Genomic DNA, 23,602 nt, shown 5'->3' on the forward strand with positions numbered 1-23,602 from the left:
TATAAGGGATGCAGAAATGCAATTTGGGGAGTACAACGTCTACAGAAAGGATAGACAGGATAGGAAGGGGGGAGGGGTTATGCTATTAGTTAAGAAACACATAAAAACCAAGGAAGTGAAGCCAGTCGACATCGCTGGACAGTGCAGTGTTGAGTCAGTTTGGTGTGACATAAGCATTGGGAGATCAAAATTGAGAGTAGGAGTGTGCTATAGGCCTAATGACTCTGATGAGTATAATAAGGAACTGTACAGGGAAATAGAGTGGGCCAGTAAATCAGAGAGTCTTATAATGGGAGATTTTAATTTCCCAGATATTGACTGGAATTTGGGGGCTGGTTACTCACACACTAGCAGGGCTTTTGTGGATTTATTGGATGATTGTTTTCTACATCAGCATGTTCGGGAGGCAACTAGAGGGAGGAATACTCTTGATTTGATTATCAGCAGTGATTCTTCATGCATTAAGAATCTGCAGATAAATGAACCACTAGGTGGCAGTGATCACAGTGTGCTGAAGTGGGATTTACTGAAAGAGGTAACTACCATTAGGGGTAAAGGGAAGGGTTATTGCTTCCGTAAAGCCGACTACGATGGACTGAGACAGTATTTAAATTCTATACAGTGGGACCAACTGATGATGTTACCAACAGCAAATTCAAAATGGGAAGCATTCAAAGAACTTATCTTGGAAGCTACTAGGCTTTACATACCAACTAAGAAATATTGTTCAAGGTTTAGGCCAAAATGGATGTCAGATGAACTAATGAGGCATATGGCAGAGAAGAAAAATGCATGGGATACTTACAAATTAACACATGACACAGAAGCCTATGATAGATACAAGTTGATATGCAACCAAGTTACAAAGGAGGTTAGGCAGGCGAAGGCAGATTACGAGAAATCCTTGGCAAGGGATGCAAAGAAAAACAGCAAAGAGTTCTTTACTTATGTAAACTCTAGAAGGAAGGGGATGAATCAGATTGGTCCACTTGATATCGATGGGTCAACTGTTGATGATCCTTCTCAGGTAGCTAACAAACTAAATGAATATTTTGCATCGACATTCACACATGAGGAGTTATTCAGCAAGGGGAATGCCAGAGGTGTATTCAACTCTAGCAGTAAGCTACAGAATCTTGAAATAACTGGGAGTAAAGTGGAGGAGAAACTGTTGAAGATAAACACAAGAAAGGCACCCGGGGTGGATGGGATCTATCCAGTTATATTAAAGGAGGCAGCAAAGGAAGTAAGCAAACCCTTAGCCATAATTATGAGAGCTTCCTTGGACTCAGGGGAGGTACCCATAGACTGGAAATGTGCAAATGTGACCCCAATTCACAAAGGAGGATCCAAGGCTGACACAAGTAATTATAGACCTGTGAGCTTAACTTCTGTTCCAGGAAAATTAATGGAGGCACTGGTTAAAGAAGCACTGCAGGATCATTTAGACAAGACTTCAGTTATAGCTCAGACACAGCATGGTTTTGTTAAGGGGAAGTCTTGCCTGACCAACTTGATTGGATACTATGATGCAGTCACAAAAGAACTGGATGCAGGGAATAACTTTGATATTATATACTTGGATCTTAGAAAGGCTTTTGATACTGTTGCACATGGAAGACTGCTACACAAATTGGAGCAGTGTGACATTGGAGGCAAATTGCTGCTATGGATAAAGGGGTGGTTGAGGGGGAGAAGACAGAGAGTGGTAATCAATGGACACTGCTCATCGTGGACTAATGTTATTAGTGGAGTCCCTCAGGGCTCAGTGTTGGGTCCATTATTGTTTTCTGTATTTATAAATGATATTGATGATGGTATATCAAGCTTAATGTCCAAGTTTGCAGATGATACAAAGGTTGGCAGGGTTGTCAAGGACACTACTGACACTATGCTGCTGCAACAGGATCTGGAAAGGTTGAGCAGATGGGCTGAGAGGTGGCAAATGAAGTTTAACATTGACAAATGTAAAGTACTACACATGGGAAAAAGCAACCCCAGAGCAACGTATCAACTCTGTGGTACTACACTGACAGTGGTAGAGAATGAAAGGGACTTGGGGGTGATTGTGCAGGCAGATATGAAGTTCTCTGAGCAGTGCAGACGGGCTGCAAGAGTAGCTCATGGAGTATTGTCAATGATATACAGGAATTTTTCCAGCAGGGATAAGGAGGTGATTATTCCATTGTATAAGGCAATGGTCAGGCCACACCTAGAGTACTGTATACAGGTCTGGAGGCCTCATTTCAAGAAGGATGTAGAGCTGCTGGAACGAGTACAGAGAAGGGCAACAAGATTAGTGAATGGAACAAAGGGGTGCTCTTACGAAGAAAGGCTTAAGTTTTGCAAATTACAGTGTCTGGAGACTAGGCACCAGCGAGGTGATCTGATAGAGGTGTATAAAGCCTTGAATGGTTTAAGCATGCTCAATGCTGATGGGATTCTTCCTCTAGCTCAGAAAAATCACCTGAGAGGGCATAAATTCAAATTGAGGAAAGACAGATGTAGGATAGACGTGCGGAAATTTGCCTTTAGCCAGCGGGTGGTTGGTTGGTGGAACAGACTGCCATCCCTTGTGGTGGAGGTTGATAGCCTAAATAAGTTTAAGGCTCAGCTGGACAGGTATTTTGAATGAACAGAGGGGTCAAGTGGAAGTGGGTTTTTTTTTTTTTTTTGGCTGATGCTGCATAAGCTTGCTTTCTTGCATCAAATGCCTCTGCTAATGCTAATGTTTCTGCTCCAGCACCACGACTAGGTCAGTGGAGTTTACAATAAACCTATCAATACAAATGTTAATCATATTTAGCAGTCACAGTGAACCCTGGTCCACTCAAAGGGCTTGTGCTACTGCACTCAGACTTCTGACCACTCGGCTGCATCAGGCCTGTTCTATTAGTTTGAAAATTCATGATATATTCTGTAGTAAGAAAAGGTGGGGAGGACGTTGTATGAAGAATGTATGGCATGTACATGGAAAGAATATAGTCAGCTCCTTGACATTGCCTCCCCCCCCATACACACTATCCCGATTTCCTCCTGTAGAAGCAGCAAGATTATTCACTAGCTGATCAGGAAACCTCCTAGAGAGTTACCTATAAGTTTGGTACAATGGACTGCTTAGCAGTCTACAAGCTCAGTTTTAGAGCTGTACCCTTGAAATGTAAGGAAGATTGGATCTCGCCTGATGTCCATGATAACCTCAAATTACATGAATTTTACTGCATGATGGAGGGGATGGATTGCTGGAGCTTTGCTTTAGAGAATAAACATGGGTTGCACTACTTTTAGCCTCCAATAACCAAAGCAGTGGTGTTTCTCCTACTGATGAATCTTCTAGCACCTTGTGTTGCCTGGTAACACAGAGGGTCCTCCATGTACTGTGATGCTACACCTTGCTCCCTGTTTATGCTGGTTTACAGCTGGGTGGTCACATCCAGTATACTAGGTGCCGTATTTCAGGATTTGCACATGGAGGTTATACCCAGGGCTACTAACAGCCCCGCCAATGTGAAGGTCCAAACAGAGAATTTGGCTTTCACAGATTGACCGGACTTTGCCAAAATTCAGTGCACTTGACTTGAGTGGCAACTGAATATCAGTGCCATCAGCATTTTAGACTCCCAGGTGGCTTGATATACCTGAGAGAATGTCTGTGACAGCCTTAAGAACCAATTTAAAGAACTCTCACTATAACAAATTATTATTTACCGATTTTCTGTATATTGAAAACAGGTAGTAAAAAATGCTTTTGTGGAAAGTGGGAGTTAAATAAAAGAAAGGCCATCAGCCTGGGTATAACAAGAAAGGTTATAGAACTGTATGAAAATAGGGTTCCCAACATGGCAATGGCAAGCATGTTGAACTTGTCTCAGAGTTTGGTTTCATCAGTTGTTAAGGGGAAGGGATAAAATTCTTAAAGTTCAGAACATTACTGTCATGACATCCACAATAATAAAGAATTTACTCTTTATTACAGTACAACCCTGTTTATTTAACTGTCAATTATCTATAACTCCGAGGTTATTTGACATGTAATTTGGAGATCATAATCAGATTTATTAAAGAGACAGTAATAATAGATTCCTGTTGGTTCTATTTGTTGTTGTTGTTGTTATTATTATTATTATTATTATTATTATATCGAATATAATTATGTTAACAGCATAATTATATTATCTTGTTTTTCAAAAATAAATATTATTAAAAAGGTAAAACAGATAATTTTTTTACTGTTTATTTTAGTGTTCACCTTTAAAATATAATTTGTTTTGTAAATAATATATAAGTGCATATAATATTCAATTGATATTAAATTTGTTGAAAATAACTATATATTTTAAAACCTGTTATAACTGAAATAATTTTATTCTCTGGGTTATCCAACACTTTCACTTATTTCGTAGTTTGTTGGTACTGTAATATTTGGGTAAACATAGTTGTGCTCGGTTACTTAAGTGGAAAAGGTTTTGTTTATCCGGTGTCAGGATCAAATTAAGAAGTGTGTTCCATTTCGTCTGGCATTTAAGAAGGCTTTAAGCCTCTACAGATCTAGTAGTGTGACAGCACAGCAGAAGTGGAAATTAAAGCAAGGAATGGATGATCTTACTGTTTCAGAAAATGCTGTTGGTTCTACAACATCAGTGCAAGGGAAGACTTCTAGTGGAGATATTTTGGTGTCTGATGTATTCCCTGAACTGCTGAAAAAGATCATTAAAGAGTGAGAGTACTCTTTGATGATTTTCAAGGAAGTTTTCAGTGTTGATGAGACAGGGCTATTATGATAGAATTTGGATACCTTCCAGAACCTATATTGCTCAAGAGAGAGAGAGAGAGAGAGAGAGAGAGAGAGAGAGAGAGAGAGAGAGAGAGAGATCTATCCTGGATACCAAGTTGTCAAGGGTTGAAATGTTGCAGGGCCAAATTGCACTATTGTCTGTCCTGGATACAAAGTTGTCAAGGGTATGAAAAGTTGCAGGGCCAAATTACGCTATTGTCCATGGAACTTGAATGCTCATGGGTTTAAAATTAATGACTGCAGATTGTGAAATTCAAATTAGATATTAAAGAAAAATGGAGTAAATATGTTTTTTTTTTTTTTTTTTTAATATTCATGTTTCTATTTTGAGATATATATATATTGAGATATACGAAAACATTTACTCCTTGATCTCCTTGGAATTACCACTTTATGTATAATAAGGAAAAAAGAATGTTGTAATAAGTGCTTGTTATCCATTCTGATAGAATAGGCCTGCACTAATAACATCCAGTTGCAAGAACCACTTTTAATGCTCTGGTTTTAGTAACTATACTCCAGAAAATAAATTTAAGAATAAATTTTATTTTTGATTACATAAAAATGCTGGTATTTTTAAAATCAAACTAACAAACATTTCTGTATAATCTGTTTTAGGTATTATGATCAATTAATTGCATTGGAAGCCAAATGCCCACCCACTGAAGTCCAGGTAAGGTTTCAAATCTTGAATGATTAAGTTGACTACAGTTTGCTCATATAAGTAGATATTTTATTCCATTTGTTTTTATGGAATTGATAGAGAATATGAAAAGAATCTTTGAATGAGAGAATTTGTTAATTTGATAATAATATCATCAGAATTGGTTAATTTTTGATAATTTGTTGCACACTGAACTTGATTTCTAATTTATTCTTTATTAAAACAAAACAGACAGTACAATTCGTGCATGCAAATGTATAAAATTAAAAGAAATTTCTTTTTATACTCTTATATGCTGTATTCTGCAGCAGCCAGGGGAATTTATATCTTCATTATAACTAAATCAGCACTGCTACTAAAATGGGTCACAGGGTTTTTGTGGCATCATGCATATTAGTAATCATGTGCACTACCTCAATAACTATTGCTATTACTTATGCAAGCCCATAAATAACAACAATAGTTATATGGAAAAGTAAAATTGGGATAAAATAAAATTTTATATATGAATTCATGTTAATAACTTGGTGATCAGTGAAGACATTGGCAAGCTGAATTCTGTTCGCTTTATAGTTCTGCTCCATGTTAGAAATGTCCTATAGTCATCATGGTAGATGAATATTATGTCTGTTCACAAGATGAAACTTGTTAACAAAAAATGTCTAACCTTTTTTCTCTGTTATATGCAGAGCTCTGTTTCTTTGTTTTAGCATCTTTTTCTCAGTTCATATAAATGTTAAGAAGAATTATCTTTCACTTGTATAATCTTATTATCAATACAAAAGGTTTAAGACCCATGTAATATACTTGCTACACCCAAATTTCGTTCTGATACGCCTCAACTAGGCAAAAGAACATTGGCACTGGACCTTCGATGATTGGAGACTGGTCTCTTGATCTGATGTCCTGTTTACAGTTATTTCTAGCAGACTAGACCAGACTAGCGGATCTGGTGGAAACTGCACAAGCTATGCACCCATCATGTCCACAAGGAACTGTTCAGGCAGGTGGATGGTCAGTAATGGCCTGGTGTGTTCAACTGGTACGTGTTGAAACCTCTGGTACATCTAGTTATGCATGTCTGAATGGTCTAGGTTACATGTCCATCCTTACAGACCATCTGCATCCCGGCATGTTCATCATGCATCCACAGGACAATTTGCCTCCCCACAGATTCGTGTTGACTAGAACATGGTTCAAAGAGTATTCCGCAGATTTTACCCCCGTGGAAGGCCTTCCCATTCACTGGACCTGAACCCTGTGGAGGATCTTTGGGATGCTGTGGAAATGTCTGTTCAAGCTTTGGATCCTCCACCCAGGAATGCAAGAATTATGGACAGCGGTGCAGCAAGCATGGATGGAAAATACCTGTGGAATGCTTTCGTGAACTAGTGGACTGAATGCTCGCTGTGTGACTGCCCTTATCTGAGTGAAAGGTGGGCCTGCCCATTACTAGGTAGGTATCCCATGATTTCTGTCCACTCAGTGTACTCACTGGGCTTAAGTTTTAGGATTTCTGTTTATGAGGATAACTGAAGGACATGGTTTATCGAGGCAATATCCAGGATCCCTGATGATGGGATTCTGGGATTGTGTTAGGGTGCCTAATCATCTGGGTGAACGGCTCTACTTTTTTTTTTTTTTTTTATTATTATTATCTTAAAAAAAATTATGGGATTTTTACCACGTCGTGACAGGTACTGGTACAAAGTGCATTGGGTGACCAGTTGTGTCCAGTTACTATTACCATTGTTACTATTGGTCGATAAACTCTTACTATCCCACAGATGTTCAGAATTGTGACTTTCCAGAGTTCCACGTAAGTGTTCTCTGGGAGGCCTCTTGTTGATAGGTTCTTATGGAGGTTCTTTGGCATTATGCCTGTGATTGACACGACAATCAGCATGCCCATTACTTGTTCCGTATGCTACGTACTTTGACTTCCTGTCTTGGATCTGAGTACTTCCTGATCTTATCCTCATATGTTTTTTGGAGGTTGCTGGTGTTAGGCACTGCTCTGTCAATCAGATAGGTAGCCATTTCCTTCTTGTCGATGAGGATTGTGTCACGTCTGTTATGTATGATCATCTTGTCCATCATTATGGCACAGTCCCAGTATTGTCTGACTAGATATATCTAGTATGGTCTGGACTCATACTTGTAATATGATAAGCTTTCTTTGATCAGCTAAGATTTTTGCACTAGCTTCTGATGTATTTTTCTGACTACTTAGTTGTGTCTATGAGTGTACTTCTGTGTGATGTGCTGGATTGTTTTTGGGCCAGGTGGCATCGTCAACATGTGTCATCTGTTATTCTGGGGTCCTTAGCGATGTTTTGCTGTAGTTAGTATTTGATGGCGAGCATGAATCCTGAAAACCTGGGAAAAGAGCCTTCCATTCATGAGCCAAGCATTGGAAGCCATCTTATCTATGTAGTCTTGACGGTGGTCATTTGCCCATCTTTCTGTCTTTGTTTCTTCTGTCAATGTGATCTCCTTGTTGAGGTTGTGTGAGTGTTGTTTGTCTATCTTATGGCTTGGTAGATTGGTTCTCTGTTTTCCTGGAAGTAATCGTGCATGTTTTTAATTGCCTTCTCTTGTTTGATGAGGTCAGTCATTCCTCTCCCTCCTTTACGGGCTATGGTCAATGTCTCAAGGGCAGACTTCAGGTGGTGTTGGCAGGTCTTGGTCGTCATTATCCTGGTTGATCTCATAATCTCCTCTAGCTCAGTAGTGATCCAATCTATGTTACTGAAAGGAGTACATTAGTACTGGGACTGGGTAAATGTTTATGGATGTGACCATCTTCCTGCCATTCAGCTTTAATTTTTAGCAGGCTTCCCAGTCTCTGATGGTATTTCACACTCAGGCAGGTCTTGATCTTGTGTTTTAACTAGTGGGCTTTCATCATCCCCAAATATTTCTCCCTCTCTTCCCTGTCATGGCCTCAATCTCTTCACCGGTCTTTTGCTGGTAGTTTAGTCCGATTATATGTCCTTGATGTAATCCATGGGTCTTGCATTTGTCCAGGCCAAATTGTATCCTGATGTCAGTGATGAACGTTTTGGTGATTCAGAGTAACTGTTGGAGTTGATTCTCAGTCGCAGCATAGAGTTTGATGTCATTCATGTACATTAGGTGTCAGAAAGGGTGTACAAGTTAGTTCTCCTGTCTTTTAGGGTATATCCGTACTTGCTGTTATTGAGCATGGTGGAGACAGTGGGTTTGAGTGCTAAGCAGAACCATAGTGGGGTCTGAACATCTCCCTGGAAGATACCTCTTCTTGTGGGTATTGGTCTGCTCATGATGTTCTTGAGTTTTATGTTCCTCTATTTTGCCCTGGTTGCTTCTAGGAAGTGCATCAGTGTTGGGTTGATTTTGTAGTTCTTCAGCGTCTCTATCAGCTAGCTATGAAGCACTGAGTCGAAGGTCATAGGTTGTGGTGCTTCTTGTAGGCTCACTTCATAACTGCAGCGTCAGTGGTCAATTGCTTTTTGCATCCTTTGCTCATCTGCTTGCATCCCTTTTGCTGCTTGGCCATGATGTTCTGGCTTTTCAAGTTGTCTGATATCTTCTTAGCTATGTAGCTGGTCAGGATCTTGTACATTGTTGAGACAGGTGATTGGTCTGTACTTTGCGGGGTTTGTGGTGTCTTTGTCCTTAGCCTTCAGATAGGCGATTCCTTGAGTCAGAGACTCTGGGATCATGTTGGGGTGCATTATTATCTGGGTGAACTGCTCCACCGTGTACCAGTAGATGTAGATGCTATTATCTATTCCTGGGGTTCACCAATTGTGAGACTTCCTGATTGACTGTTGTCCTTCTTTCTCCTGAATCACTCATTGTGTCATCTCTTGTACGCTTTCTTCCTTTCTAGATCTATCCAGTGATTGTGGCCATTATTATGCCTAACTTCGCTGCTCCACAGGTTACCCCAGAACTCCTCGTGTACCTTCTAGTTGGGGGAGGGGGCATTATTTTCATTCTCTAGTCTGATTTTCTAGTAGAATGCTCTAGTTTTCATCAAATATCCTGTTGCCTGTTTTCCTCTTCGTACTTTCCCTATATCGGTGAGGTTTCTTATTGCTATGCCAGGTGTTTCTGATTGAGGATGTCAAGTTATCCTCTGATTATAAGTCTCGTAGATGTTGTCTTTCTTGAGGATGGCCTTCACTTTTCTGATCAGTTTTTTTTTCTCTTTGCCCATTGGTACTGGGTCAGTTGGTCTTTCTTCACTCTTATCTCGTCTATCTTCTTCTGTAACCTTCTTTTCCAGACTGGTTGTTCCTTATCTTTGTGTTTTGTGTTTCTCTGGTTTCCCTTCCATTAATCCTGGTGGCTGGTATAGTAAATGGCTGTGTGGATGGTGTTTAATATTACTTTTTGTTGAGTTAATCCGGTATTATTTGCCTATTGATGTAGTCTCTGACTTGCTACAAGATTCTGTTGGGTCTCTGCTGTGGTACGGTGTGTGTCTTTATGGAGTCTTCAAATTCTGCTAGGGCTTTCTTTCACTCTTCTATTCTAGAATCGCGATTTTGTTTGTTTCCATTTTGGCTGCTCCGGGTTGTAGTTCTTGCACTTGGTGTTCCTACTCCAGTTCTGGTTCTTGTGTGTGTCTGTATACATTGTTGTTTGTAGTTGGTTGCTCACATCCTGCTTGGTTTTTTTTTTTTTTTTTAAGATTGGAGGAGCTATCAGGTTGTTCTTAATGCTAGTCCATCTTTAGTCTACAATTCACTGTTCGGTGACCGGAACAGCTGGAAGCTGTTCCATCCTCTTGGTGTATAGTTTCGTTCTGTACATTGTTGTGTCTGTCTCAAGCTTTGTTACTTCATACAGAAGACTTTCAGAATAGTGGCATCTTCAGGGATTGAAGGTGGCATTATCTAGAAAGTTTTATTTTTGATATATTTAATGCAGAAAAAGTTAGGCTAAATAAGAAATGGAGAGATTAAGAATGCAATTTTATTAACTGCACATAAAAAAACAAACATGCTTTACTATATAAACATAAAAAAATCTACTCTAGCTGATCCCCTTCGAATATGTCTGCTTTAGATGTAGAAGGTGCCATTTCTTCTAATGCTTCATCTGTAGTAGAGGATATATTTTCTTGATGGTTTTCTTTAGGAATAGTAACTGCTTTTTTTGCAAAAATTTTCTTATATCACTTTGTTTCATTGCTTGTGCGTCCATAGTAAAGCTTGGATTTCGTTAAAAAAAAAAAAAAAAAAAGAAAGAAGAATATTTTCGATCCTTGATTCTGAAAGAGCTGAAGTTATTTATTTTTTTTTTAGTTACGTCAATGTCCTCTTCTACATCTGAACAAAGTGCTTCATCTAGTTTCTCAGGAGTAACGACACTATTGATGATTTCTTGATCTGAGAACGATTGTGATAATTCAACCTCATTATGAACAGCGAGCCATGTATCAATATCTCCAACTTCAAGGCTATGTAAAGGATTTTCTGTTGTGATGGATTGAACTTTTTTTTTTTTTTTTTTTTATGTGAATCCCAAACACGAGAGATATTAGAACCTATAGTATTTAGTACCGTGCTTGGGTTGGAGGTTGAGAAGACGAAAGAAGATATTTGTTGACATTAGACTTGAACTTCTGTAGATTGTAATTTTCAGGAAATACATATGAAGGAAGGTTGTTCCAGAAAACGGCAGTTGAATGAATAAATGAGGAAGATGAAAAGTTGGTTCTGTGGGTTTGAAGTTGGACAGTATATGGACGTTGGCTGGTGGCGGCATGTGTTCGGGCTGTTTTGAAAGAGAGAGCAGGAATTATAGAAGCCAATTCAGAAGAACAGTGCCCATGGAAGTATCTGTAGAAGAGGCATGCAGCAGAAACAGTACGTCTATGAGAAAGCGAGTGGAGAGACTCTGTTAGAGATGAATCATTAATTAACCTAACGGCCCTCTTCTGAATGGAATCAAGAAGCCTGAGAGAGGTTTTGGGGGCACCACCCCAATGTGGGAACAATATTCCATGGCAGGGCGAATTTGCGATTTATACAGAGTGAGCAGCTGTTTGGAAGAAAAGTAACGCCGAGAGCGAAAGAGAAAACCAAGTTTTTTAGATGCAGAGGAAGCAATATTTTTAATGTGCTTGTACCAAGAGAGATTAGAAGTAAGGGTAATCTCCAAAAGAGATATATCATTTTGCCTAAAAATCGGAGTGTCACTAAAGATAAGCATAGGAGCAGAAGAATCCTTTTTGCGAGATATAAGACAAGACTGAGTTTTAGAAGGGTTGAAATCAACTAAGTTGTCTTTGCCCCACTGGAGAATTACCTGAAGATCGGCATTTAAGGAATTGGCAGCAGATTTTCGAGAAGTTGAAGCTGATTGAGCAGGACAAGGTTTCTCAAAATGGAAAGTGGAATGCAATGTGCTATCATCAGCAAAACTATGGATAGGATTTCCAGTTAATGGAAGAAGGTCATTAATGTACAAGAGGAAAAGAGTGGGAGAAAGAACTGAACCTTGGGGGACACCGGCATTAGTGGAGAAGTTAGAAGACAGAGAGCCATCTACCATCACCCTCAGTGAGTGATCAGAGAGAAAACTGGATAACCAATTACTAAAAACAGTTGGCAAACCATAAGATGGAAGCTTGTTTAGAAGACCTTTATGCCAAACACGATCAAAAGCCTTTGAGATGTCAAGAGCAACTATTTGTGTTTCACCGAACCTTTCCATTGAATTAGTCCATAAATGGGTAACATAAGCCAGAATATCGCCAGTGGATCGACGACACTGACGGAATCCATACTGCCGATCGTTGATCAGACGGAAGGTTTCTAGGTAGTTTAAGAGTTGGTGGTTAATTGATTTCTCCATTACTTTAGAAAGAGTAGAAGTAATTGCAATGGGACGATAATTGGATGGGAGGGATTTGTCACCCTTTTTAGGAACTGGCTGGATATGAGCAAATTTCCAAGCAGAAGGAAAAACACCTTTGGAATAAGAAAGTGAAAAAAGGTGTCAAAGAAGAGGAGTAAGTTCAGGAGCACAGGTTTTGAGAACAATTGGGGAAATACCATCAGGACCTGGAGCTTTCTTAGCATCAAGATTCATCAAAATCCTTCTGATATCCTTTTGACGGAAGACCACAGGAGGCATTGAATGGAATGTGCTAGGAATGGTGAGAGGTGTTTTACCAAGATCATTAATACATGAGTTGGAAGAAAAATGGGAAGCTAGCAGGTCAGCTTTATCCTTGGCTGAAGTGACAACAGAACCATCTGGTTTTGAGAGAGGTGGGAGCAGAGATGGGCAAAAGTTGCGGCCAATAGCTTTGGGAAACCAGAATGATTGGCTACCATTAGGGCAAGAAGCAAGTTTTCTATCCTTAGCCTGTTCAAAATTTAGTTTGGACTGATTAGTAACTGCTTTACAGTTGTTGCAAGCTTTGGTGTGAGCAAAAAATGAAACGGAAGAATTGGAAACAAGCCAATTACAGTATGCAACGTTCTTCTCTTGAACAGCCTTAGTATATTTATTGGAAAACCAAGGTTTATTAGATAAAGGACGAGATTTTAAAGTGTAGTATGGAATAAAGGATTCCATTCCTACAAGAATAATTTCACTGACACGATCTGAGCAAATGTTGACATCAGAAGTTTTGAAACAGTAATCTGACCAAAGAAAAGAAATCTCGTAGGTTATCCATTTTGCATTCTTGTAATGGCAAACAGTACGAGGTTGGAAATAGCCATGAGATAAAGGCTCTATTGGAAAAGAGACAATCACCAAATTGTGATCTGAGGTGTCTAAAGGACCACTCACTTCGATCGTGTACGTAGAAGGGTGTTTGTGAGAAAAAGATCAAACGAGTTGGCTGTATGGTTAGGATTGGCCGGTATTTTTGTTGGTTAATGAACAATCTGTGTGATGTCATTAGTAATTGTAAAAGCCTCAGTATCTCGACCAGCTGGGTTGGTGTGACTAGAAAACGGAAGCCAGCTGAAGTTGTGAACATTAAAATCGCCAAGTAAAATTACCTCACTGTTAGGAAAGTTGGATGGAGAAAGTCAAGTTGCAAATAGAGGATGTCAAATAGCTCCAAGTAATTAGTGTAGTTGGGAGAATGGTAGAGACAACAGATGAATTTGACACAATGAGGTAGAGAGATTTTAAGCCAGAGAAGATCGAAAAGATGAGATTCCAAATTACCAAGTCTCTGACAGGAAATATTAGAACAGACATATGCACAAGTACCACCTTTGAGGCGAAAAGAATCATACAACGAATAATTTGGGGTACTGAGATGAGCAGTAGTTGATTCAACTGATAACTGAGATTCTGTCAGAAAAAGGTACATGGGGTTTGGCAGACTGCAAGTGGAAATGGACATCGTTGAGATTAGAATTGAGACCACGTATATTTGTGAAATGAACTAGGACATGTTTGGGAGGTTTAGATCTTTTCTCGAATAAGCTTACTCTATTATTTTGACAATTCATGGTATATTCAATTGTAAGAAAAAGTGGGTGGGACATGCTGTATGAAGTAATGAAATTTTTGGATATGGCGTACACATGGTAAGAATATAACCAGATCCTTGATATAACATGGCCTTGACAATGCATAACCACATACACACTACTCAGGCTCCCTCCAGTCACTATCTGGCAGAGTAGAGGTAGCAAGATTATACAGTAGTTGATCCATAAATCCCCTAAAGAGTTACCAATAGGTTCAGTCCGGTGTACTAACTATAAGCCAGCCTGCGAACACAGTTTTAGAACTGTACCCTCGAAATGTAAGGAACATTGGATCTTGCCATGATGTTCATCATCACCTCAAAAGTCATCGGTCATACTGCATGATGGAAGAGATGGGGAAGGGTTGACTGGAACTTAGCTCTGGAGACTAAACATAGGTTCCACCACTTCAAGCCTCCAAAAAGTGAAGTATGGTATTGCACCAGTTGTTGAGAGTCATCTACCACCTAGTATTGCCTGGTAACAGAGGGGTGGCATTCCTGCATGTGGTGTGGGTGCCCCAATTTATCCCTGCTTATGTTGGTTCACACCTGGGTGTTCACCCACAGTGTGCTTGTGCATGGAGGTTATACCCAGGATTACTAACAGTCCCACCATCATGAAGGTGCAAGCAGAGGATTTGGCTGTCACAGACCATCCATGATTTTAAGGTGACCACCATGATTGGTGGTCACCTTAAAATTAGTGCTAAGCTTGTTAAAAACTTTCTATCTAAATGCCAAAACAGTTGCTTTTTTTTTTGTTGGTGTTGATTTTGTTTATATAGTTCCCTTCATAGGCCATAGTAATTTTTGTCAGTCCAGAACCTATATTGGTAGTTGTTTTGAGATCAAGAAAAATTTTTATATTTTTATCTCTGCTACTTTATCCTCAGGGAATCCTAAATATATTGACTTTGATTAAAGAACTGCTCTCTTCTTAATGTGTTCCAATTTTATTTTGCTTAGTTTCAAAGTAAATATAAATTACATTTGAAAAGGATGCTCTTTTTTGTCTCTCATTAATATCTACTCAATGATCCTGTAATATATTGATGAGCAGATTTTTGCTGAGGGCAGAAGACCACCTGTGTGAGAACTGCAACATAACCATTTTAGCCATTTGTCATATTTTAATAGAATGCGCCATTTTTACACATGCATTTTTCTTAGTGTTACAATGTTTAATAGTCTTGCTAAACTGCTTACACTCAGCGTATCTTAGATAACAGAAACAGTATGCCTGCCGCTTTTAACTTTTTATAGTTCATTAAGCTAGTTGTGCTTTAGACCTTTTAATTAGAACATAAACATCTATCAGAGATGCTCTCCTAAAATGAGACACTTTTTGTCTTCTTTGATATGGAAAAAGCATGTGACCCAACTTGCAGATTTAGTGTTTAGAAGACCTTTATAGCTTTGGTCTTAGAGATTATCTCCTGTTTTTTGTTGAAAATTTCTATCCCATTAGTTATTCCAAGTTTGTAGGATCCCCCATATCTCAATCATTTTATGAAGAAGAGAGAGTAATTCAAGGGTCTACTTTAAATGTTACACTTTTTGCCATTAAAGTGAATTCCAGTACTGAACAACTTTCTCCAACTATAAATAGTGACCTCTGTGTCGATGACATTAGCATATTTTCCCAGTCATGCAATATGAGGGTCATTGAAGAACAACTGCACCAAACTATTGCTCTCAACACTTCAGCATTGTTTAATGGCTTTAGGTTCTTACTGTAAAAGACCATTTGTAGTGATTTTTGTGCAAGTGTAATCTTCATCTGAACCTGAATTATGACTTAGACAATAATGCTATTCCAGTAGTACCTGAGATCAGATTTTAGGGCTCGTGTTTGATAAAATGTCAACAATTTATTAAATGTTTCTTCAACATATCCATCAACTTACATACAAGGTGTGCAAGGGTTTTTAACATTTTCTGTGCTCTCTTCAGTACTTTTTTTTTTTTTATGCTGACTGAATTAAACTTAATATGCCTCTGTCATGCATTTGTTTAGTCTATTTGAGATTCCCTACAGTATGATTTAAAAATGAAATCCCTTCCAGACCATCCCATGTGGATATCCATTTTTGAGCTGCCTTAGGAAAATCTTATAACGCTCATTAAACTGCTATGTGTTCATTTGATATTTGTATCCAAGGCCTACTTGGAGACCTATGTATCAAGTTAGATTTTGTTGCCTGCCTGTTGCCAAGCAAGTCAGGTTGAAAAAGGTTACAAGGTAACCTCTTCTGCTCTGACTTGCTCACATACCAGCCTGCAATTTTTACTTTAAGAACTGGGAACTGTTACTGTATTCAGCACACAGAGCTGAACATTGACTTCATGCCAGTTTACCGAGTCCCAAAGTCAGAACCATCTATTTAATACTGTCTTTCCAGACATTATCTGTACAGATTCCCCCCTGAGTGCATGTGTACTGCAAAGTTGCACACAGTAAAAATAGCCTTGAATCATATACAAATCCACCATACCAAAAATGTATTCTGTGTGCCATTCTCTTAGTTTACTGCAGGACTTATCAACAATAGGTTATAATCTTCATCCAGTCTTGCAAAGATAACATGGCAGAAGCTGTATTACCTTTGGAATCTAATTTTGGTATTGCTCCTACTGGAGTCTCAGCCACAGTGACAGCAGAGGAGCTGACAGGACTAGCCAGGTGGGTAAAGTGCCTGCCTGGAAACCCAAAGGTCGCGGGTTCGAATCCCGTCTCGGGCTTGGATCAGAGTAAAATGCAAAAACTTTGGGAAGTGCATTATGGCCACAGAAGCCAATGCGCCAACAACTAACAAAAAAAAAAAAAAAAAAAAACAGCAGAGGAAATGATTCAATTGACATCACAACCAAATCAGCAACAATCCTGAATAAACCATTTCTTGTTACTGTATATAAATTACTTGACAATTAATATGAATTTCCTGGCATGGACAGACTTCAAACAAATTATACAAGATTAAGCCTATAATCCAACTATTACAGTTTAGTCTGCACAGGATAAAGATGAAGTTCTAGCATTTATGTTTTAGCACTTTTAACCACCTGATTGAGTCTTTGCACTCAGTCTGAATTTTTATTTTATTTTTTATTAAAAGCTATAAACCATTGCCTGCATGTGCACACGCTCGGTGATCACTGAATTATGACCATCTGATCCATAATTGACTATGCCATTTAGCTTTTATTATAAAAAGTTGAACAACTTTGTACACTAGAGAAGTGTCAATTTGCTCTAGTCATACAAGTCAACATGATATTGCAGTAGTAGTTTTATTGACATAGTAAAGAAATCACGGAGTTTCAGAAAAGCATGATTGTGTGTTGGGTACTTCCACATCGGCATGTTTTGTTGGTTTCTCATAGCCCACTGTGTTCAAGGTATACGAAGAATGGTGTCGAACAGGTCAAACCTCCTGCCGATGGAACTGTAAAGGATTAAGCAAGGTAGTTGTTTGTGGTGAGCAAAGGGTGCAGCGCATTGTACAGACTCAACGGCAGATCACTGTGTGACAGTTGACATCGCAATACAATATAGAGAATGCAAGAACAATATCCCAAATGAAAATGCATCACACACTCAGATATATGGGCTCCACAGCAGATGGCTCAAGAGAAACCTCTCTTCACAACTGATCATCGTTGATGGTGAATGCCGTAGGTGTTAACAACATGCTCATTGGACACACAGGGGCGGCTCAAAATGACTGTTGGCCAGATGAGTCCAAATACCCGGTGCAACACATCGATGGAGGCCTTTGTGTGTCTCCGCAAGCAACACAAGTCCACAGATCCATTGTGCACAGTGCCCACTATCTAGGTGGGTGGCAGTGATTGCTTAATATGGGGCATGTTTTGCATGCAAGCACTAAGACCTGGTGCATATTATTATTAGCTATATGGTGTAAGGAAGCCTGAGGCTTATGCTGCACCAGCCAAAAAAAAAAAAAAAATTTCTGAATTAGTATTGGTAATGGCCACATGGTGCAAGGAAGCTTATGGCTTATGCTGCACCAGCCACAAAAAAAAATAAAATAAAATAACAAATAATACATAAAATAATAAGAATAAAAATAAATTAATAATAATAATAAGAAAATTTTAAAAAATAATAATAAAAATTAATAAGAGAAAAGGAAAAGACAACCTATGCATTTCCCTCCTTTAGGTAATTATCCAGCTGACCTTTGAATTTTTCCACACTGTCAGCCTCTATCACCCATCTAGGTAACTTATTTCAGTAATTTTTAACTCGCTGGCTAAAATAAATCTTTCTGCAAACCAGTCTTTGGACCCTTTCAAGAAGAACAATATTTTTTTTTTAGATATGGTCTAACAATAGCTTTATATAATGGGATTATGACGTCCTTATCTCTACTAGTGATTGTTCGATAAATCATCAGTAGGACACCATGGGCCCTCCTTGCAACCAGTCTACAATTCTCAGAGACTTCAATCTGACCATATCGAAATACCCAAGTCCCTTTCCTCCACTACCAGCTTTAGTTCAACTCCGCCAAGTATATAAGTTATTTTGGGGTTACTGTTCCCATGTGCAATACCTTACACTTTGCTGGATTAAAGCATAGCTGTCATTTTTCTGACATCTCTGAAGTCTATCTAGATCATTCTTAAGAAGCTCTGCTTGGTGGCAATCATTAACTACTCTACCAACCTTTACATCATCTGCAAATTTAGACATCGCGCCCTTTATCGATGTTATTTATGCAAATCAAAAACAACAATGGTCCTAATACTTATCCTTGGGGAACCCCACTTCTTACATCAACCCAATCTGAGGAATAACCATTTATCACAACCCTCTGCCCTGAAGCCACTCTGCTATCCATCTAAGAATATTCCCTGTGATTCTAACTTGTTCCAGCTTATAAAGTAACTGCTCGTGAGTCAAATGCTTTGCTGAAATCCAAATAAACGTCAAAATTATTCCCTAATTTTTTTCTATTGAGTGACCCTGTCAAAATAGCTAACCAGATTTGTTAAACATGATTTTCCCTTTACAAAACCATGCTGAGTATCTGTCAGAATTCCATTTTTAAGTGATCCTGAATTCCACCCTTGATAATAGTCTCCATGATTTTCCCTACTACTGAAGTTGACTAACCAGCCGGTAATTTCCCACATAGAACCGCCCTTACGTATTGGAGATACATTGCCGCTTTTCCAATTCAACGGAATCACTCCCGAGTCCAATGATGCTTTCATAATTAGCCTCAATGGTTCAATGCACTCACTTGCCACCTCCCTTAAGAATATAGGGTAAATGCTAACAACCTTAGGAGCCTTACTGGCCTGTAGGCTCAAAAGTTTTTTCATTAAATAAACGTGTAAAATTTCAACATCATTAATTACATTTTTTTCAACTTCACTCCCAGAATTTCTCATTGATGTGAAGGGTTTTTCTTCTGTAAATATCGATGCAAAGTAACTGTTGAGTTCATCTGCAACTTCAGCTGGGGTATCTAATACTATCCCGTGTCCATTACATAAGGGTCCAATCTTGTTTGTCCTTTTCTTCTTTGCATTTATATATGTGAAGAATTCTAACCCCCCTTTGCCAACGATTTCTCATAATCTGCCTTTGCCAGCCTAACCTTTTCAGTGACATTATTACAGATCAGTTTGTAGCTGTTATAGGCTTCAGCACTTTTTATTGCTCCGTAACTTTTCTGTGCCGTCTTTTTCTGCTCAAGTAATTTGGCAACTTCATTATTCATTCAACTTGGAATCCTCCTCGTGGAGTATTTTGTTAATGGTATATTAACAATTGTATTCGCTCTCTGTGAGATATCTACCTAGTTAATACAGGCCATGTAGCATCTTAAGGCATCGTAATTTCCTTTCTTGAAATTATAACCCATTCCTTTGCCTTTAACTACTGCTCTCTCTCTCTCCCCATCGTCCACTGTAGAACTCCATGATTACTTCCTGCTACTGGTTCCTGTACTGTCAGCCCTGTTATGATTATCTGGTTCGTGGGTGATGATGAAGGTCTGGAGTATTCTTTTCCCTAGTACTTTCCCTGACATGTAGATACAAATAACAATCAATTAGTTGGTTTAAAAATTTTGTCTCCCATGTGGAGTTTCCTTCCCATTTGCTCTTAATTAGAGGCAAATTGAAATCACCCATAATAAGACATTCATGCTTACTTGCCCATGCCATTTGCATGTAGAGGCTCTCATCATAATCTTCACAATCACCTGGCCTCCCACTCTCATTATACCTTTGCTTCCAACTATTTCACACCATACAGATTCTGTATTAGCATGTGAAACATCTGAATGTGGGAAAGCTTTTGTCGCACTCTGGCTACTTTTGATAAGAAGCATGACCCTACTGCCCCTTCTACCTTCTCTGTCCTTCCTAAATACTTTATACATACCGTACTGAAACTCATCATCCCTTATCTCCGGGTCGCACCACGTTTCTTTATGTTAGCATTACTTATCCTAACCAGCAGTTCAAATCCACTCATTTTATTGACAACATTTCTGACATTACTGTATAAGCAATTAAGACTTAGTGTTCTTGTATAGTTAACTATCCTGACACACCCCTTAAAGTTATTTAAGTTCACTTCCCTGGCATTTGCTACCTGCTCATTTGAAACGCTTTTTCCCTCAAAACATCTTGCTACTATGTTCTGTTGCAGTAACAAACAAACACTCTTGAGGTATGTGCAAGAGTTAATTTTAACCAATACTATCAGATAAATTTGTGTCTATATTACCCTTGCCCCCCCCCCTCAAACTTTCAGTTTCCCTAAACCTTTAAGGTATCCTCAATAATACTGGCAAAACCTTTTGCACTACCTTTGTTTAAATGTATCCCGTCTCTACAAAACAGATTCCTTCTACCTACAAGTGCAGGCCTACCTGATAGAAATTTCCCCCCCAAAATCTTGCAGAATTCTTCAAGTCTTTAGTTCATCCACAAGGCTTTCAGCATATAATCCCTTCTATTGTGCCCGGGCAGAATTGCAGACATGTAGACATTGTGACCTAACTCGCAACATTTCTTCAGCATGGTCCTATATTTGTCTAACAGATAGTCAGATCGTGTGTGCTTAATGTCATTAGTCTCCACATGAATAATAATATTCTATTTTCCCCCCTTAAAATCTGACAGTCTGTTGGTGACATCATTAATAGTTGCTCCCGGCAGACATACCCTGGTTCTAGTCCACCTATCCTTATTACAAAAAATATTTCCCATTTCCGTGACAATGGATTCTCCTAATAGAACTAAGTCCTTTTGAACCAGAGTAGTTTGCACTTGGTTATTCTGTTCTGGGGCCCCGAATCAGGAGTGCATCACTTGGTAGGTTGCTGGAGTCTTGAGTCCCTGACGAGTTCCAAGTTACATTATTCTCGAGGGCAAGCACCCGTTTTTTTCAGCGACTCAAATTGTTCTAGCAAAGCTTAAGATCAGTGCATTCCTTACAATGGTGATAAAGAAAAGAATTTCCAAGTGAGCTAGGATTATCCACTAGGTTGACCTTGGAATACCTGCCACAGGTTCTGCAAAGGATAAAATCATGACTCGCCCTGAAATCACCATCAGCTATTTCTGTATGAGTCATGGTACCCTCTGACGAAGTGTTCAAGGCGAGAGAGAGAGAGATAGAGAGCAAGAGTCAGAAGTAGAAGGGAATCACCAAGAAAGAGAAGAATAATTATATCCAGCTCAGGACCCTGGGGTTATGGACCAACATTTCACTGGTGAGGTGTACGGAAACAATGCTCTTAGGAAACAATGTGCACCATTCTGCGTTGCATTTTTTTTCGGACAGAAACTGGTCTTCTGAGATGATAATGCACCATGTCATCGGGCCCTGCACTGTGCAAGGAGTTCGGGGAACACAATGGAGATATCACCTTTGATTAGTCTACAGATTCTTGTCCTCGATCCAATTGAACACCTGTGGGATGTTTTGTTATGTGTTTCTACACTGTGGAAAGCCTTGCAGACAGGATGGCTATAGATCCATACAGACTGCTTCAAACGTCTAGCAGAATCAGTGCCTAGGCAAATAGCAGCTGTTATTCCTAAAAATGGTAGCCCAACGTGGTAATAGGTCTAGATGATGAGGTCATAATTCATTGATCACTAAGTGCATATATTAAGTACTGAAATGCATTATTTCAGTACTTAATATAATTTAATACTTACCATGTACTTTTATTCTTTATTTGTTTTTATTGATATTTATTACCTATTTGTTTTATATACATTGGTACAGTAACCTGTTCGTGGGTTGCCTGTAAAACTTCTAATGTATTTAATTTTTGATTGGTGCATCATGGAATAAGTTGCCATTTCACCTTAAATTGAATCAAACTCATACTGCATCAATGCCACTATGCCACGTTCAAAATCACTTAAATCTTTTGTCTTTCTCATTTTTATGCTGAATTGCACTTGTGCAGAGCAGCCCATATCTGCTTGCTTACTTTATATTGTATGGTATTGACGTATGATGCTCTTTTTTTTTTTTCTTTTTTTTGGTAGTTATTGGTGCATCGGCTTCTGTGGCCATAGTGCACCTCCCAAGTTTTTTTGCAGTACTTTGATCCAAGCCCGAGGTGGGATTCGAACCCGCGACCTTTGGGTTGCCAGGCAGGCGCTTTTTACCCACCTGGCTAGCCCGGTCGGCGTATGATGCTCTTACTGAAGGAGTGCTCAATTTAATTAAAGTGTGGGTGTGCTGATAATGTTACCACTTAGTGTATATCAAATTAAAGTAGTAAAATTAAGGGCCATGTCTCTATTTTGTGGCCAGTAGGATTTCAACTGCCTTGAGAAAATTCTAATGTTTTAATACTCAATTTAGAATAAACGTCTTTAACTATGCATTGAGAAGTGCTATTTTTAAACAAATAACCATTTTTTGTTTGAATAAATTTTATTTCTTATTTTATTAATTTTTTTTTTTCACTATATTAGTTAAAATATGCATGATTCTGAAAATAGCCCTAACAGTACTTTCTGGTGTACTTTTAGGTTCCTTTTAAATGGAAAGATGCTTTTGATAAAGGCTCTTTTTTTGGAGGATCTACAAGTTTAAGTAAGCTTTTATTACTTCTGTTGCTGTTTTATGTTAGCATATGGATTTGTTATACAAAATAAGTTTGTTTTTTTTTTCAAGAACATTGGATAAGTTTCTTTAATAATATACTGTTGTAATTATGGCTTTTTTATTTTATTTTTTTATTTCGCCACATTCAAGTTTTATTTTCCTCTGTTTTAGGATATATGGCCAAAGTGACTTTAGTGTTTTTCTTCCTTTTCCCCCTGCATTTGTTGGGTTTTATGATAAAATAGTTTATAGTTATTATTTAATTTGAGTGAGAGGCAACACAGACAGGCGACACATACAGTCACCTGTCTGTGTTGCAAAGATTGCACTAATGGAAATGGCAATACAAGAGCTCTGATTTTATTTAATTATCCTAACAAGGCAATTTATAAAAGTCTCCACAAAAAATCAGATAGATATAACCACATAGCAATTTAAATTCAAAGTGAAGCTCTCTAAATACATATCAGAATTCTCCACTCATCCTGTATGGTTTTTGGAAATCAGTAGCAGATAGTT

General features: G+C 38.6%; 1 protein-coding gene across 1 annotated transcript in view; it reads left to right on the top strand.

Moving 5' to 3' along the window:
* ALiX (programmed cell death 6-interacting protein-like protein AliX) overlaps positions 1–23,602 on the top strand; it is a 262,161-nt gene that overhangs the window by 17,024 nt on the left and 221,535 nt on the right. Inside the window, exons 2-3 of the mRNA XM_090373269.1 lie at positions 5,414–5,468; positions 23,008–23,071. Coding sequence (XP_090229395.1) covers positions 5,414–5,468; positions 23,008–23,071 — 119 coding nt within the window. The remainder of the gene's footprint in view (positions 1–5,413; positions 5,469–23,007; positions 23,072–23,602) is intronic.

This window comes from Mastigoproctus giganteus, chromosome 1 (assembly GCF_048544385.1).
Source record: "Mastigoproctus giganteus isolate SK-2022 chromosome 1, ASM4854438v1, whole genome shotgun sequence".
NCBI classification, from domain to species: Eukaryota; Metazoa; Arthropoda; class Arachnida; order Uropygi; family Thelyphonidae; genus Mastigoproctus; species Mastigoproctus giganteus.